The sequence below is a fragment of the Grampus griseus genome, assembly GCF_964374135.1.
Source record: "Grampus griseus genome assembly, chromosome: 1".
NCBI lineage: Eukaryota > Metazoa > Chordata > Mammalia > Artiodactyla > Delphinidae > Grampus > Grampus griseus.
Window position 1 is genome coordinate 137,874,432 of NC_139017.1, and position 14,694 is coordinate 137,889,125.

Below are 14,694 nucleotides of genomic sequence, written 5' to 3' on the forward strand. Positions count from 1 at the left end.
CTTCATCCTGCATGAGATGAAGAGTTTTAAGCACTGAGGAGTTTTAAGCAGGAGTGTGCCATGGCCACATCTGTGCCTTAAACGCATCCCTCTGGCTGTCAAGGAGAGGGCGGGTGGTTGGGGGAGAGTCTGAAGGCAGGGAGATCCACGGGGGCTGTAATCCGGGGCTCGACTGCGGTGATGACAGTGCAGGGAGGGGCTGGGGGGAGCGGACAGAACGTGGGGTGCTTATTAGATACAGCTGACCAACCCTGGTATTGGCTGGGGGTGAGGAAGACAAGGAGCAGAGATCCACTCAGGGTTCTGGCCCGGGTGCTGGTGTGGTGTACAGAAATAGGCGCTGAACAGGAACCAGATAGGGAGAAAGAAGGAGTGCGGCTCTGGATACTTGGACCTTGAGGCACCTGAGGAACATCCAGGTGGGAATGCCTTGTAACTACACAGACATGGTGCTGAGAAAAAGCTCTGGGCCAGATGCAAGAGTCATCGTCACAGAGGTTAGGTGTTGTCCATGCCATGTGCATGGCTGAACTTGCCCAGCGAGAAAGAGGTCAAGGACAGAGACTGAGAGATGCTCATTTGCGGTAGACTGTGTTTCTGTTTCGCAAACATCCACCCCCTTTCTGTGGGAGGCACACTCTTCCCTTCCCTACGGAGGCTGGGGTTGGCCATGTGACTTGGGAGGAGATGCGATGCTTGCATGGGTTGGCTTGGCTCCTGGTGCTCTTTTCACCCACTTTAAAAAAATCATGCCAGGCAGCCTCTGCCCCTCAGCCTGGGTCCGGGCAGGGGAGACCCACGGAGCAGGTTCGAACTGCACTCTGAAGCAGAGCCGTCCAGTTGACTGCGGACCTGTGAGTGAGAAATAAACAGCTTTTATTATAAGCCACTGAGATAAGGGGGCTCTTTGTTATGTAACATTGGATTAGCAATAGCCTGACTAATAAAATTTTGAGAGGAGGCTGGAGAAAAAAGAATCCTTCAGAGGATAACAGGAGCAACAGTCAGAGGGGAAGGAAGGAAATCAGGAGAGAGCTGCATTCCTGAAACTGTGGTAGAAGCGGGTTTCAGGAGCATCGGGACTGCGGATGCTCCGAGGTCCGCACTGTTTGCACCACGCCAGTCTTCTTCCGGACAGGTTATGCCCGGATCACCTTAGCTACCCTTCCAGGCCTGAATCTAAATTCCAGATGTTGATGACTCTCCCAACTACATCTCCGGGGCAGGCTGCTCTCCGGGACTCCAGGCTCATTTCCTACCTGTCTCCTGGATGTCTCCATCTGGACATCCAATGGGCTTTTCAAACTCATCACATCCCAGACTGCGCTCTTCATACTCCCCCACCCACAGACCTGCTCCCCCACCTGGACTCCCTGACTGGAAGCCCCGTCACCCACGCCAGAAGCATAGGAGTCATTTTCGGCTCCCTCACATCCTGTCAGCTACCGAGCCCAGGAGATTCCCATCCATCAGCTTCTCTCCACCTCGCTGGCCTAGCACCCCTCACCGAAGCTGCCGCTGGGTCCCTCACTGCATTCCGCGCTTGGCTCTTCCACAATGGCCCCCTGAGGGCTCTTTCTGAAGCAGAAATAGGTCACCCCCTGGTTAAAGCCCCTGCCGGCAGGACAAAGACCAAACTTCTTAGCATGACAGCCAAGGCCCTGAATGGTCCAGCGTCAGCTGAATGAATTAATGAATGTCGTCCCTTCTGTCTGAAACACATCCTACACCTGCCTCCCACTGCCTAACTCCCACTCAAACTTGGCCCCCTCCAGCTTTCTCTGACCACCTCCCACTTCATTCCCCCCACACACATACACACACTGGGCTAGTTTAAATGCCTCCCACCATTTTTTTTTTTTTTTTGCCTGCGCTGGGTCTTCGCTGCTGCTCTGCTGCTCGCAGTCTTTCTCTATGGGGAGCGGGGACTACTCTTCGTTGCGGTGCGCAGGCTTCTCATTGCAGTGGCTTCTTGTTGCCGAGCACGGGCTCTAGGTGCGCAGGCTTCAGTAGCTGTGGTGCGTGGGCTCAGTAGTTGTGGCGTGCGGGTTTTGCTGCTCCGTAGCGGGTGGGATCTTCCCCGACTAGGGATTGAACCCATGTCACTGCAGGCAGATTCTTAGCCACTGCGCCACCAGGGAAGCCCAAGTGAATTATTTTATTCAACATTTAAGACATTTTTATTGAGAACCTGTTCTAAAAGTGGGGATAAAACTCCCATGCATGCAAAACAAAAACAAAACTCCCATGCACAGTGCTTAAATTCTAATGAGGGAAATAGTAAGAAAAAAATAAACAAACATATGTCAGGTGGTAATGGTTGCTATGGAGAAAAATAGAACAGGATAAGGAGTGGGGACAGGAGCCATTCCACAGAGGTGCTTTAGGGAGGGTTCCAGTGATGTTTGATCAAGGACCTAGAGGCAGTAAAGGAATGAGGGAAGCCTTGATCTGGGGCAAAGTGTCCCAGGAAAAGGGAATAGCAGGGGCAAAGGTATGGCAGGTGAGTGAAAACAGAGACATGCTGGTCCAAGGCAGGGTGGAGGAGGCAGAGAGGAACCCTGTCACGGGACTGGACAGAGTTTTACTTTCAGAAATAAAACCACAAAACAACACAATCTCATTCAATCTTTTTTTTTAATTAATTAATTTATTTTTGGCTGCGTTGGGTCTTCGCTGCTGCGCGTGGACTTTCTCTAGTTGCAGAGAGCAGGGGCTACTTTTCGTTGCGGTGCGTGGGTTTCTCATTGCGGTGGCTTCTCTCATTGAGGAGCATGGGCTCTAGGCGCACGGGCTTCAGTAGGTGTGGCTCACAGGCTCAGTAGTTGTGGCTCGCGGGCTCTAGAGCTCAGGCTCAGTAGTTGTGGCGCACGGGCTTAGTTGTTCTGCATCATGTGGGATCTTCCCAGACCAGGGCTCGAACCCGTGTCCCCTGCATTGGCAGGCAGATTCTCAACCACTGCGCCACCAGGGAAGCCCTCTAATTCAATCTTAAAGGCTGGCATGCTGAGCAAGGGATGTTCTTATTCTTTGTAGGAGCTCCTTCTTTACACTGTCAGGTACCAGGGCTCTGCCTTTTGGTGTGATTTCAGCCACCAAGTCATCAACAGTAACGTGTTCTAGTCCTTTTTCTTTCATTACCTCTTTACAGTGTGCCTTCTACAGATCCTTCCAGCCACATTCAATTAATTTAGCTCTAGCAATTTTTTGACGTGTTCTCTTTCTCCAGTTTCTATCCACTTTTGGTTAATCGCTGCTATCATCTACTCATCTTTGTTCATTTTACTAACCACCATCACCGCGGGCGAGGGCTGTCCCTTCCCAGTGACAAAATGACCCTTGTCCTGATGACCGTTACCTACCACACTCTTCAGCTGCCCGGACCTAGACCCTCCATGGAGACTTCTCCTTGAGTTCATGAGAATGAACTCCAGGCTGGGGCACTCTGGACAGGAGGTGAGGGAGGTGTAGCAGGAACCAGGGAAGGGGCAGAGCGTCAGCGTCCTCGCCCTAGCCATCCCTGGCACGAACTTGCTTTGTATGTTTTTGTACTTCCCAGTCAGTGTCCCTGGCTCAGGGCTCAGCACATAGTAGGTACTTTCTAGACAGAACTAAACCCATCCAAGAAATTGCCTAAAACCCATTTTGCTACAAGGTGGCTCAGGACATCAGAAGGCATCATCAGAAGATGTAAAAACACATTTGATTCTAAACTTAAATCCTCTTCCTTCTTCCTGAGAACCTCTCTGTTTGCTGGCTCTGCTATGCTATAACATCAGGAGTAATCATCTTTTTCGAGTTACAAAATGTTACCCCAATTACTACCTCCTCAGAGCCTCCACACAACCTTCACAGTAGTGACTCTCCATTGTCCAGAGGTGTCAGAACCGTGGGCTCGGCCAACACTTACGGACAGCCCAGCAAAGGATTCCCCGTCAGTTCCCTCATTTAACATCCTCATTTCACAGACAGACTCAGAGACAGAATATCATCTGCCCAAGGTCCAGCAGCGAGGCCCTGAGCCAGGCTGAAGCCAAGTCTCCAGGCCCTGGATTTTGCACTCCTCCCATGGAAGCCCCCAATGCCCTTGAGGAAACTTCTGCTGAAACTGGGGCTGACCAGCCTGGGCCTGAGCCTCCCTGGGCAGAGTTACCCAAGGTATTGACCCGAGGTGCCTCCTCAAAATCCCAGGACCCAGCGGGCAGGAAGGGGATGGGCTGCGTGCTCAGCATCCATTCGAACGTCCCTGGGCGTCGTGTGGAGGACAGTGGGGCAGCCCCCAGACTCCCAGCAGCTGTGGGGAACACAGAAACAGAGCTGCAAACCAGGGAGAGGAAAAGGGATCCTCTGGCATCCTTGGCAAGCACAACCTCCTGGGTTGAGCCCATGGACCTGAAGCCTCATTCCTTTAAGTGCCACCTTCTGGAGGCCTGGCCCCCACCAACCTGATCCCAGAGCCCAGGATTTCTGCCCCCCAGTTTCTGGCACCTGAGTGAAGGAGTGGTCATCTTAGCCTAAACTTGTAATTCACCTCTCCTTCCCCTCTTCCACCCCACCTGCCTGTCCCTCCACATTCTGGTCACTCAGGTACTCACTTGTTCTGTTCCTTTCACCACTGTTGCTGTGCACTGGAGGTCCACAGGTGAATGATGATCATTCCCTGACCCGGAGGAGAGGTGCTCACATTCCCTTGGGGGAAATGCACACAGGACCACACCCATGCACAGAGGCCAACAGCAATAGGTCATGGTCAGGGAGAGGCAGAGGGGCCACCAAGGGGATTCCTAGCCCAGACCAGGAGCCCAGAGATGGCTTCCTGGGAAGGCTTTCCCAGGCTGGATTTTAGAATATTAGAACTCTGTCACAGGAAGAGCCGTTAGGGCAGAGGATTTCACACCAGTGTAAGCAACATGGCGTAAGGATTTCTGCCTAGATTATTACCCAGTGCCTAGAACAGTGCTTGGTACACAGTAGATGCTCAATAAACATGTCCTAAAAGAAAAAAAAGGAAGGGAAGGAAAGAGGGAAGAAGGGAGGGAGGGAGGAATAGAGAGAGAGAGGGAGAGGAAGAAAGAATGAGTATAGGGTGGATGTGTAAAATAGCTTGGTGTATTCTGGGAACTGAAAGTACAGTAGTTGCAAGCTGCTATAGTTTAGGCTGTGGGGCTGAGCTGGGGGTGTGGCCTTATCTAATCTTATTGTTGTTGGTGTGCATTTCTTATTTCCTTACCCGTCCCAGAGCTACTTTGGGGATGAGCTCACTTTTTCCTTTCTCGTTCCCCGTAGCCTCTGGTGCGTACATGGAGTGCTAACTGCACACAGGTACTGAACCTGTGCTGGGTGCTGGAGACACACAGATGACTCAGAGTTAGTTCCTGCCCTCCCAGCCCCCCAACCACCTCTGGCTGGGGAGACAGACAGTAAACAAATGGCCACAACAATGGGCAGAATGAATGGAGAGCTATTCTGGAGGTTCAAGCAAAATGAGACCAAGCAGAGGGTTAGAGGGATGGGTTTTACTCCAGGAGTGAAAAGCCGGGAGGATTTTATGGAGGAGGCATTGGAGGGGATGCAAGCCTTAAAGAATGAGCAAAGAAGGGGGCTGGGGTGGGAGGCACTCCGGGCCAGAAGATGTGGGGGTGGGGTGGGGAAGGTGGGGATTGGGGGATCCAGTGGGGAAAGATAGCCTGGGGGAATGGGTGGGGGACTTGGGGTAAGTGAAGAGAGAGTGATTGCGCCCAAATTTCCCAGGTCTGCCCGTCTATCATGTTAGTCCCTTGGCTTCTCCAGAGAAAGTGCCCTTCTGGGGTAGGGTGCTTGCTTCCGATCTGACCGCATTTTGGATCACTGTGCTAGCAACTGCACACCTAGTTGGGGCTGCTCAGTGGTCCTACTTCCTGGGAACCCATCAGCTCCCCTCTGTCCAGCAGGCTGGGAGGTTATGGCACCCTCCCTTCTCGCTCTGCCTGGGCCCTCCCACTATCTCTTTTAGGTCCACCATGAACCTACCAACATTCTGGGTCAAGCCCCAGCAAAGGGAAGACCACAAGGACAGAGAGCCTGGCACAGGTTCCCCAAATGCATGCCACACCTGCTCGGAAAGGAGGTGCTTGTCCTGTTTTCAGGGTGGGGTGTGGGGAAAGAAAACTATAGAAAGGAAATCTTAGCATCATAGAACATCAGACTCTCAAGAGATATTAAAGATCCCCCTTCTCATTTGACAGATGAGGAAAATGATGCACAAACAGATATACCTGTGTTGCAGCCCTAACTCTGACACAGCATGGCCAACTTGGTAGAGCTGTGATGCAGTAGGGCCAGAGAAGGGCAGTGTTTTCCTTGAGCTGGGACCTAACCCACACTCATGACACTCATAATTTGTGGGCCTTGCAGACCCAAGATGAGTCAGGCTTCTTGTGAGTCAGGCTGTTGACAAGCCATTCCTGGCCATTCCTAGCCCATCAAAAATAGAAGTCCAGGGGAAGGGTATGAGCAGGCCAATTTAATTAGTGTGGGCTCTAAGGTACCTTAAGTTAGCCCTATTAAATTAAAACGCCTGGGGGAAAAAATAACTGTAATTATTTCCTTCTCTCCCCTATCGTTGTATTTCAACTCCCTCCCAACCTCCATGCTTCTCTCATTCACAAAACAACCTTTAAACTGGGAGCTAGCACAGACAACCAGAGACTAGGGTTCAGTTTTCCTTTTTCTGCCCCCTTCCCCTTCCAGCGCTAGGTCCCAACAGAGAACACAGCGCGTCCAGAAGCGGTGGTAGGGCCTGGCTATATTCTAATTTAGGGAGGCTGCTACACTGAGCAGAATATTATTCCAAAAATGCACCCAGAGTCTCCTTCCTGAACCAATGCAGATCCGTTTGCTGCGGGGCATTTCTTTTTAAAGCCCCTTTTTCTCTCTTCGACAAATCAAAATAAGCAAACTTTAATGGTAGTGAATTATACTTGATTTTGTTTAATCTAGTTCTGAGTTTTCCTACTTGAAACGTGTTTCCCCAGGACACTGACCTATCCTTTAATTGTTTGGTGCGAGGCATGTTAGGGGGAGGGGCGTTACTTGTTTATTGGAACAGCGCTGTTAAAAAAAAAAAAATCAACCTAGGCTAACAGTTTCAAGGCTCCCCTAAAGATGTATCCAAACAGGCAGCCAATCAGCGCTTACACAGCTTTTTCTGCTTGACTCTTTTAAAGAGACAGTGCCGACAGTGTTTTATCACATTTAAAGAGAACCGCGCTCTAAAAACAGTCTGAAAATGGGGGAGTCTTCCCGTTTGGTTGGTTTCTCGTCTTAAAGAGTCTCTAATGAGGTACACTCAGTGTGTCCTCGGGTTCTCGCCGTGGGCAGAAAGGAGTCAGCAGCAAATAGCTGGGTCACTCTGCCAGCCCCCCCCTCAATTTCCCATTGTACACCTGGGTCACTGACAATGGAAGCTTCCCCTCCCCCCACGCCTGACTCTCGTTCCCCGCTCCCCAATTTAGCTCCGTTTATTTGAAGTTCGCAGATTTCTGTGGCGCGCATTCCGCGTAGCGGGGCGCCCAGGTGACGCCCCCCTACCCCGGAATGGCACCATCTCTCGTGGAGAAGCCGAGGGGCTAACTTGCTAGGGCGGGCAGACCTTGGAAATTTGGGAGCAATCACTCTCCGTTCTCTTAGCCAAAGTCCTCAGTCCCTTCCCCCAGGCTCCCCAAAGCAGTCCAAGGGCCATTTTCGCGCGACTCCACTTTGGGGTTTTCCAAAGTATTTTAATGATCTAGTAAAGGAGCAGCCTCGCGGCTCGGCGCCGGATCGAGCCGCCCAGTTCTCAGCGTGGAGCCCCGGGCCCGGCGCTCCGAAGCCAGACTGGGCGAGAGGGAGGACCGGGGGCGGGGCGGCCAAGGGGTGGACGGGTGGGAGTCTGGGGAGGGGGCCGAGGTCGGAGCCCAAGAGGAGGGCAGGCGAGGGGGAGGGGGAGATAAGGGCTGGGCCGGCGCAGGGCTGAGGCTGGGGGAGGTGAGGGGCAGATAAGGGAAAGGGACGTGGCGGGGGGTAGCCGACGGTGCTCCGCTCGGGGGTCCGCGCCCCCTCCCCTCAGACTACGCCGCAGCGCCACCCCCCCACTCCCCAGCGGTCCAAGCCGCGGAGAGCGCCCGTCGGACCCTCTTCTCGCGGGGGCCCGGAGACTAGATCTTCCCTGTCCCGATTCGTGTCCCCTCCCCACATCTAGAGAAAACGGAGGCTCGCGCCCCCGGCCCCCCCCCCCCACCCCGTTGGCCCGCAGGAGCAGGAATAGCGGCTCCTCGGTGGCGGCCGCAGCGGGGACTGCCGCGGTCGGGCGCTGACAGGGCGTCCCTCCCGGGCCGCCCCGGCCCCTCCCCCGCGCGCCTATTGGCCGAGGCGCATATCAATCACGGGACGTTGACGCCCGCCTTGCTCCCTCGCCCGGGTAGCCACGTTCGGTTGAGCTCCAAGTAGACCAGCGGCAGCGGCGGCGGCGGTGCCGGAGGCGCTGAGGGAGGCGCAGGCGGAGCCGGGCGGGCGCGCGAGCGAGCCAGTGGGCAGCCGGGCCGGCGGGAGAGCGGCGGCGGCGGCGGCACCGGCACCCCAGGCCGAGCCGGCGCGGGAGGAGTTCCAGGGCGATGGGGCCGCGGCCGGGGCTGACGCTTTGACAGCTGGAAAGAGCGCGGAGCCAGCGCCTGGGGGGGAGGGAGGGGAGCGCGGCGAGGAGAGCGCGAGCGAGCGAGCGAGCGAACGCCGGGGAGGGGGCCGGGAGCGAGGGGGCAGCTCGGGAGCAGCCGGAGCGGTAGCGGCGGCGGCGGCGAGGCTCGGCGCCCTCTTCTCTGCAAACCATGTTTGCCAAAGGCAAAGGCTCGGCGGTGCCCTCGGACGGGCAGGCTCGGGAAAAGTAAGCCCTATTTTCCAAGTGGCGGCCGCGCCGCTGCCGGGCTGCGGGCGGGTGGTGGGAGGCAGGTGGGCGGGCGGGGGCTGCTGAGCCCCGGGCCCCGGCGCCGCCTGCTTGGCCCCTTCCCGAGGCCGCGGCGGGCGGCGTGGGAGAGCCCATTGTTGGGAGCCGGCGGAGGTTGGGGTCTGGGGGCGCCGCCGGGGGAGGGGGCACTTGGTGGCCTTGGGGCGTGCCGGGCGCGGGGGCCCGCGGTGAGGGATGGACGAGGTCCCGCGAGCGAGCCTGGGCGCTCGCTCCAGCCGGGGCGCTCGCCGCGCTGACGGCACTTTGCCCACCGGGCGCGGGCAGGGGGCGCGTGGCTTCTGCAGCCCCGAAGGCTCCTTTTGTCCGCCCGCGGCGTGAGGAGTGCGTGCCGGGGGCTTTGTTCGGCCGAGAGCGCTCTCCCTTCCCTGCCCTTGGCCTCGCCGCCGGCCCCGCGCCCTCCGGGGCGCCGAGCTGGGCAGGGACGGCGGCGCCGGCTTGGCCCTAGGCTTGGGGGACAGTTGTTTTGGGGGAGGTGGTGAGGGCGGCGCTTTACTGCCCTCTCCAGAGCTCGCGGAGCACTCCAGAGTCCAGGACTGAGTCTCCCCGGACTCTCAAACGTGGGGAGAGGGTGGGTCGGTGGCAAGGAGTGGATCGGGAAAAGGAGCGAGGCTCGGGGGGTTGGGTTGCTTGCGAGTTTGAGAGACCTAGGTGGGTTTGGTCCCGACGCTACTTGGAAGTTCAAGTTCGGGGGCTGCTCTCCAGCCCTCGCGGCTTGAAGTAAACGCGTTTCCTCATACCCACCCCCTAACTGCTCGTACCCGTGGCCCCAGGCAGGACCGAGCTAGCTGCTCACCTCTGGTTGGGGCCACAATGGGACAGCACGGACAGGGTTGGAGGACAGGCTTGGAGACCAACTGGCAAGGTCCAGGAGCGAGCGCCTGGTGTGGTCTGACGCTTTCTCTCTCTCTCTCTCTCTCTCTGTGCCTGCTACCCACTTTCCAGGTTAGCTTTATACGTCTACGAATATTTACTGCACGTAGGAGCACAGAAATCTGCACAGACCTTCTTGTCGGAGGTGAGTGGAACTCCCCCCATCATCCAGTTTCTTGACACCCCCCTCCTCACTCTTCTTAAAGCCTTTGTTTTCTGGAGCAGTCACTGTGGCCACCATTTTGAATTTTTATCACCTTTTGGCATTTATTGTTAGTTGGTCTTCACAGCCTTTTGGCTCTGGGAAGCCCCTAGCGCACCCCTTCTCTCTGCTCCTCTAAGCTGTCTCTGCTCTCTCCTTTCTAGATTCGATGGGAAAAAAACATCACGTTGGGAGAACCGCCTGGGTTTTTGCACTCGTGGTGGTGGTAAGTTTGTGTGATAGTTTTGTGTGTGTGTTTGTTTTGTTCTGAGCCCCCGGCTTCAAGTGAACAAAGATGGGAGATCTGAGCGGGTCCCTCCATGCCTTAGTCCCCAGCGTTGCATAGAGCAGGGTGCCGTGGGGCCCTCAGGACTGGCAAATGAGGAGAAGGGCAGACGAGGTCGGTGCCTAAGTTTCTGCCTCCTCTTTGCCCACTGTTGAGAACCCTACTAATCGTGCCTGGTGTTTGCATGGAAACTGTACTTTTATATCTCACTCTGAGGCGCTGGGCATGGGCTTGAAAAAAAAACCTGCATGGGTTTTTGTCAATTCTGCATGTTGCTTTAATTAGAGGGAGTGGGGGTGGGGTGGGTGGAGGGGCACCAGGTCTGTTTTACAACTGGCCTACCCCTTCCTTTTTCTTCTGTGAGCTCAAAACCTTGAGAGAGAAATCCATGGGGACCTTTTCCAGGCACCCTGAGAAAGAGCAAGAAGGGACTGCCACTTCCTTTAAAGATACTGATTCAGACCTACTGGACCTCCCCCCTCCCCCCACTGCTCTAAGTATCCCTAAAACCACCAAGTTTCGTTTTACTGAGAATCTGGCAGAGGGCCTGTAGTTGGTAGATGGGGGCTCTCTCTTGTCTGTGACCCTCTCCCAGGCCCCTGGGCCCTGTCCGGGTGGGACCACTGCCGGTGTGCTCCCGGTTTGCAGCGCGCAGGAGGGAGGCTTAGGGTCAACGGGAAGGAGTTGCTGTGAGTGTAAGTCTTGGGTGTTTTGTGGGACCGATTGGTGGAGTCTTTGACATTCTTTTCAAAAGGAAAAGAGAGCGGAGTGGCTTTTGATATTTTGGTGAAGTTCAGGAAAACGGAGTGCCCTGTCTTGGGATCTTAGCGCGTTTACCTGACCGCCAGCTCACTGGGGTAACTATTTCAAGTGCCTTTGAAATGCATGGGGATGAAGTGTCTGTTCTAACTTGCACGGAGAAAATGAGGTTTTAATTGCTTTTGCCAACCTCGGAACTGCGGAGTTGGAGGCATTCGGTGTGGTGTAAGGATTCTGTCTGTAGGAGTGGGTGGTAGGTTTTCTGGGGTGGCTTTTGGAGAGGAGTGTGGGGCTGGAGCTGGCGGGTCTGTCCACCGTGGATTTTGCAGAAATTTAGACTTTTGAGTAAAAGTTACTCAGAAGGGACTGGAGAGTTTGTAGTGTTAGAAATCTTCAGTGTGTGGAGGAAGTTAGTCAGATGTGTGCAGCCTCAGAGCACAGAAAGAAATGTTCTCGAGCCTCCCTCTGCAGTCAGCAGAAGTCCCCGATTATCCTGTTCTATCCTTAATCCCCCGCAACTTCTCCAGCCTTATCTCAGCTCCGGGAACTAAGAGTGCGTCGTGCTGGGCGCAGGCAGTGGTGGCTCTGTGATTTGACACCGACCGTGGCTTTTGGGGTGGCAGGAAGTGGTGGAGCTGATCTGAAGAGGGCCAGGCTGCGTTCTTCACGCACCTGGAGTGAGGTGCTTGTCAGGTGACTGGCAGGGCTGGCTGTTTCTGATGGTGACAGGAGCACTGGTCTGGTAGTCAGACTTCCGCTCTGGTGCACGTTTTACCTTTCAAGCGGGTTCCTATCCCTGGGCCTTGGGCTCCCGACCTGGAGAGGGTTTTTAAGGCCCCTTTTTGGTAGCAGTAGCTACCCTGTGTTTGTATAGGGTTTTACTGGTTGACAGAGGATTTGTATGTCTGTTTTCACATAATGCAAAGTGTTGGGGTGACCATACAAGAATCATGGAGGGGGGTTAGGCAGGGAAATCCGCCCCCCTCCTTTTGCTGGACAGGTGGTTGTCTGAGGAGGGCTCTCTTTTCAACGTGAAAGAACGAGATACTTGGTTATCCATAACATAACCTTTGGTTAATTGATATATGTTTTTTGGTGGGCAGGGGGGGAATGGTTTCTGTATGAGAACACCTTGGGGGAGGGCCTGGTTGAGAGTCGGGTGGGCTGGCAGGAGATGGGGATGTGGGCTCTGGGATGAAGAACCTGTAGATTCCCTTTATTTCCAGAGTCACCCAGTTTGCTGTGCGTATGAGTCATAGTCCTGACTTTGACAATTTAACCTTTTTATGAAGTGCAGCCATTTTGGGTGGAGGTGGGGGGTGGTTACCGGAGCACCGAAGAGACAGGCATGGCTTCTCATCCAGATTCCTGTCTCCCATCTGGGCATCAGTGGGTGGGTTACCCTAACCTGCTGGAGCTTCAGTTGCCCCATGTATAATGTGGGGATAAAATCACCTACCTTACAGTGCTGTGGTAGTTACAAGCAGTGTCATGGGCGTGAGGCATCCAGCACATAGTAGGTGTCTGGTGGATGAGAGCTATTACTCTTACTACAAATGACAGGCTGTCAGAAGAGGTTGGGTCCATTTTGTTGTTAGGCTGAGTATGCCCAGTGAAGGCTGGGAAGGTGGGATTGAGCCTTGGGGAGACGTGGTGCTGTTAGCACCGTGCACTGTACACTTGCTGTTGGGCACACAAGTAATAATTAGTAACCTGATCTTATTTTATTTTTCAACTTGCAGCGTATTTTGGGACCTTTACTGTGCAGCTCCTGAAAGGCGAGACACTTGTGAACATTCAAGTGAAGCAAAAGCCTTTCATGATTACGTGAGTAACAAATTTTTAATCCTGGCGATAATTGCAGGGTTGGATAACTTGAACTTCTTTAGTACCAAAAGCAAATACACAGCCAACTGGCAGTGGTCTTTGTTTTCTCCTTGCCTTTCTTTTTGTCCTGCCCACCTCCCTGCTGCCCTCGCCCCGTACTCTCCTCCGGCAGCGGTCTGACTTGGTGAATGGTATTTCATAATGTTATAATCATGCAGAAGAGTGTAGATACCTATCTGGAGAGTTAAATGGTGTTATGCGGGGCTCAACCATGTGGGGTTTATGTTCTGATTGGGCAGTCACCTGGGAGGATGGTGGGGCTGAGCCTCTTTGGTGCTGGTTTATGAAGAAGTTGACCACAACCAAGAAAAATGAAAAGTAAATATGAAACTTGTGTTTTGGAGTAGAAGGTGTGTTTGAGTGAGAATTTGGTGAAATAGATGCTTAGGTTACTTTCCAGGGAGGGATCTTCCAAATTATGTTTTTGGAGGGAGGTGCGTATGTCTGTTTATGGGGGGGGCTTGTGTTGTCCATTAAGACAGTGTGTACTTTGAGGTCCTTGGCTGGTCCATAAACCTGTGTTGAAAATGTTCTTGTGAAGATAGTTTCATCACATTGTAGTGCTTTCTACTCTATCACTCATTCTCCCTGGATGAGTTTCTTAAGATTGTAAGAGAGGTGTCTGTCACATGTCCATATCCCACCAAGGTCCCCTTAAAAAAAAAAAATTGGACTACAGTTGGGGTGGAGTCGGACTTATGATCAGATGAAACAGGTTAGGATCTTCTGCGGGGGGATGGAAGGGGAAGTGTCCGAAGATCTTCCCAGCCTCCTTTGCTTCCTGTTGGTCTTGTAGAAGGTTAAGTGTGTGTGTGTGCCTGTATGTGTGCACATACATGTGCACTTAAGAGGTCATTTATTGGATTTTGCACTTCTGCATGAGGTGGGAAGAAATGGTCCCAAAGCTCTAGGGCATGGAAGTTGGTTTTTTGAATGTCATCAGAGCCCACCCACTTGGCCGGGCCATCTGCATCCCCTGCATGCAGTTTGAAACTGGCCTGGGAGACCAGAACCCATTTGGTTGAGTTTCACAAGTGGTCAGATCCCATGCCACAAGTATCTTTCTGGTGAAAATTTCTCCTTGTAATATGAGGACTTAAGAGACTCCCCTGGGGGCTCCCTGGTTTTGAGAACATTCAGTGCGATGAAATTTTGCTATGACTGTAAGGTTAATACCCTTGGAGTGGAATGCTGAGGAAATTGACCAGTTCTTGTGCCCTCTCCAGGGTTGAAAAAGAGAAGCTGCTGAATGGTACTTATAGCCTGGTGAACTTTTAGTAGTACAAGGTGAGAGGGCTGGTTCACTTGTGATGTGGTTCTTCTGGGAAAATCGGTGGTGATGATCACAGGGTTTCCTGGGGTAGAGGCTAAGAGTTACGTTAGCCATATAAAAATAGTTGGGGAATTTGACTTTTCTACCTAGTAAAAAATCGTGTGTGTGTGTGTGTGTCTGTGTGTGTGTTTTAACCTGTGGATGGCCAATTCCTGTGTGGCCTGTATCTGACAGCTATGCAAAATGGTTTCATTTTAGAGTGGGGCGGGGGACGTACCTATTTCCAGTTACTCTCTTGATATAGGATGTCTGTGCTATCTTTCAGAGAAGTTAATAATTTTTAACTAAGTTTGGCTCTCTAGTACATAATGTGAGACTCTCTTTGGCAATTTGTGGTTTGGTCTGCCATCTTGGAACAGTACGTGGTAGTGAAAGTTTAC

General features: G+C 53.5%; 1 protein-coding gene and 1 pseudogene across 5 annotated transcripts in view; one reads left to right on the top strand and one right to left on the bottom strand.

Annotated features, from left to right (window-relative positions):
- Positions 1–2,991: 2,991 nt before the first annotated feature.
- On the bottom strand, positions 2,992–3,383 carry LOC309838548 (transcription and mRNA export factor ENY2-like; annotated as a pseudogene). Its single transcript has one exon. The product of its transcript is annotated as a transcription and mRNA export factor ENY2-like (transcript).
- A 5,167-nt stretch (positions 3,384–8,550) lies between these two features.
- The window catches only part of SSBP3 (single stranded DNA binding protein 3), a 163,559-nt gene continuing 157,415 nt past the window's right edge, over positions 8,551–14,694 (top strand). For all 4 annotated transcript variants that reach the window (XM_082678262.1, XM_082678263.1, XM_082678260.1 and 1 more), the window contains exons 1-4: positions 8,551–8,896; positions 9,920–9,992; positions 10,214–10,275; positions 12,837–12,921. In XM_082678262.1, the coding sequence (XP_082534388.1) occupies positions 8,841–8,896; positions 9,920–9,992; positions 10,214–10,275; positions 12,837–12,921 (276 nt within the window). In that variant the 5' untranslated portion in view covers positions 8,551–8,840. The remainder of the gene's footprint in view (positions 8,897–9,919; positions 9,993–10,213; positions 10,276–12,836; positions 12,922–14,694) is intronic.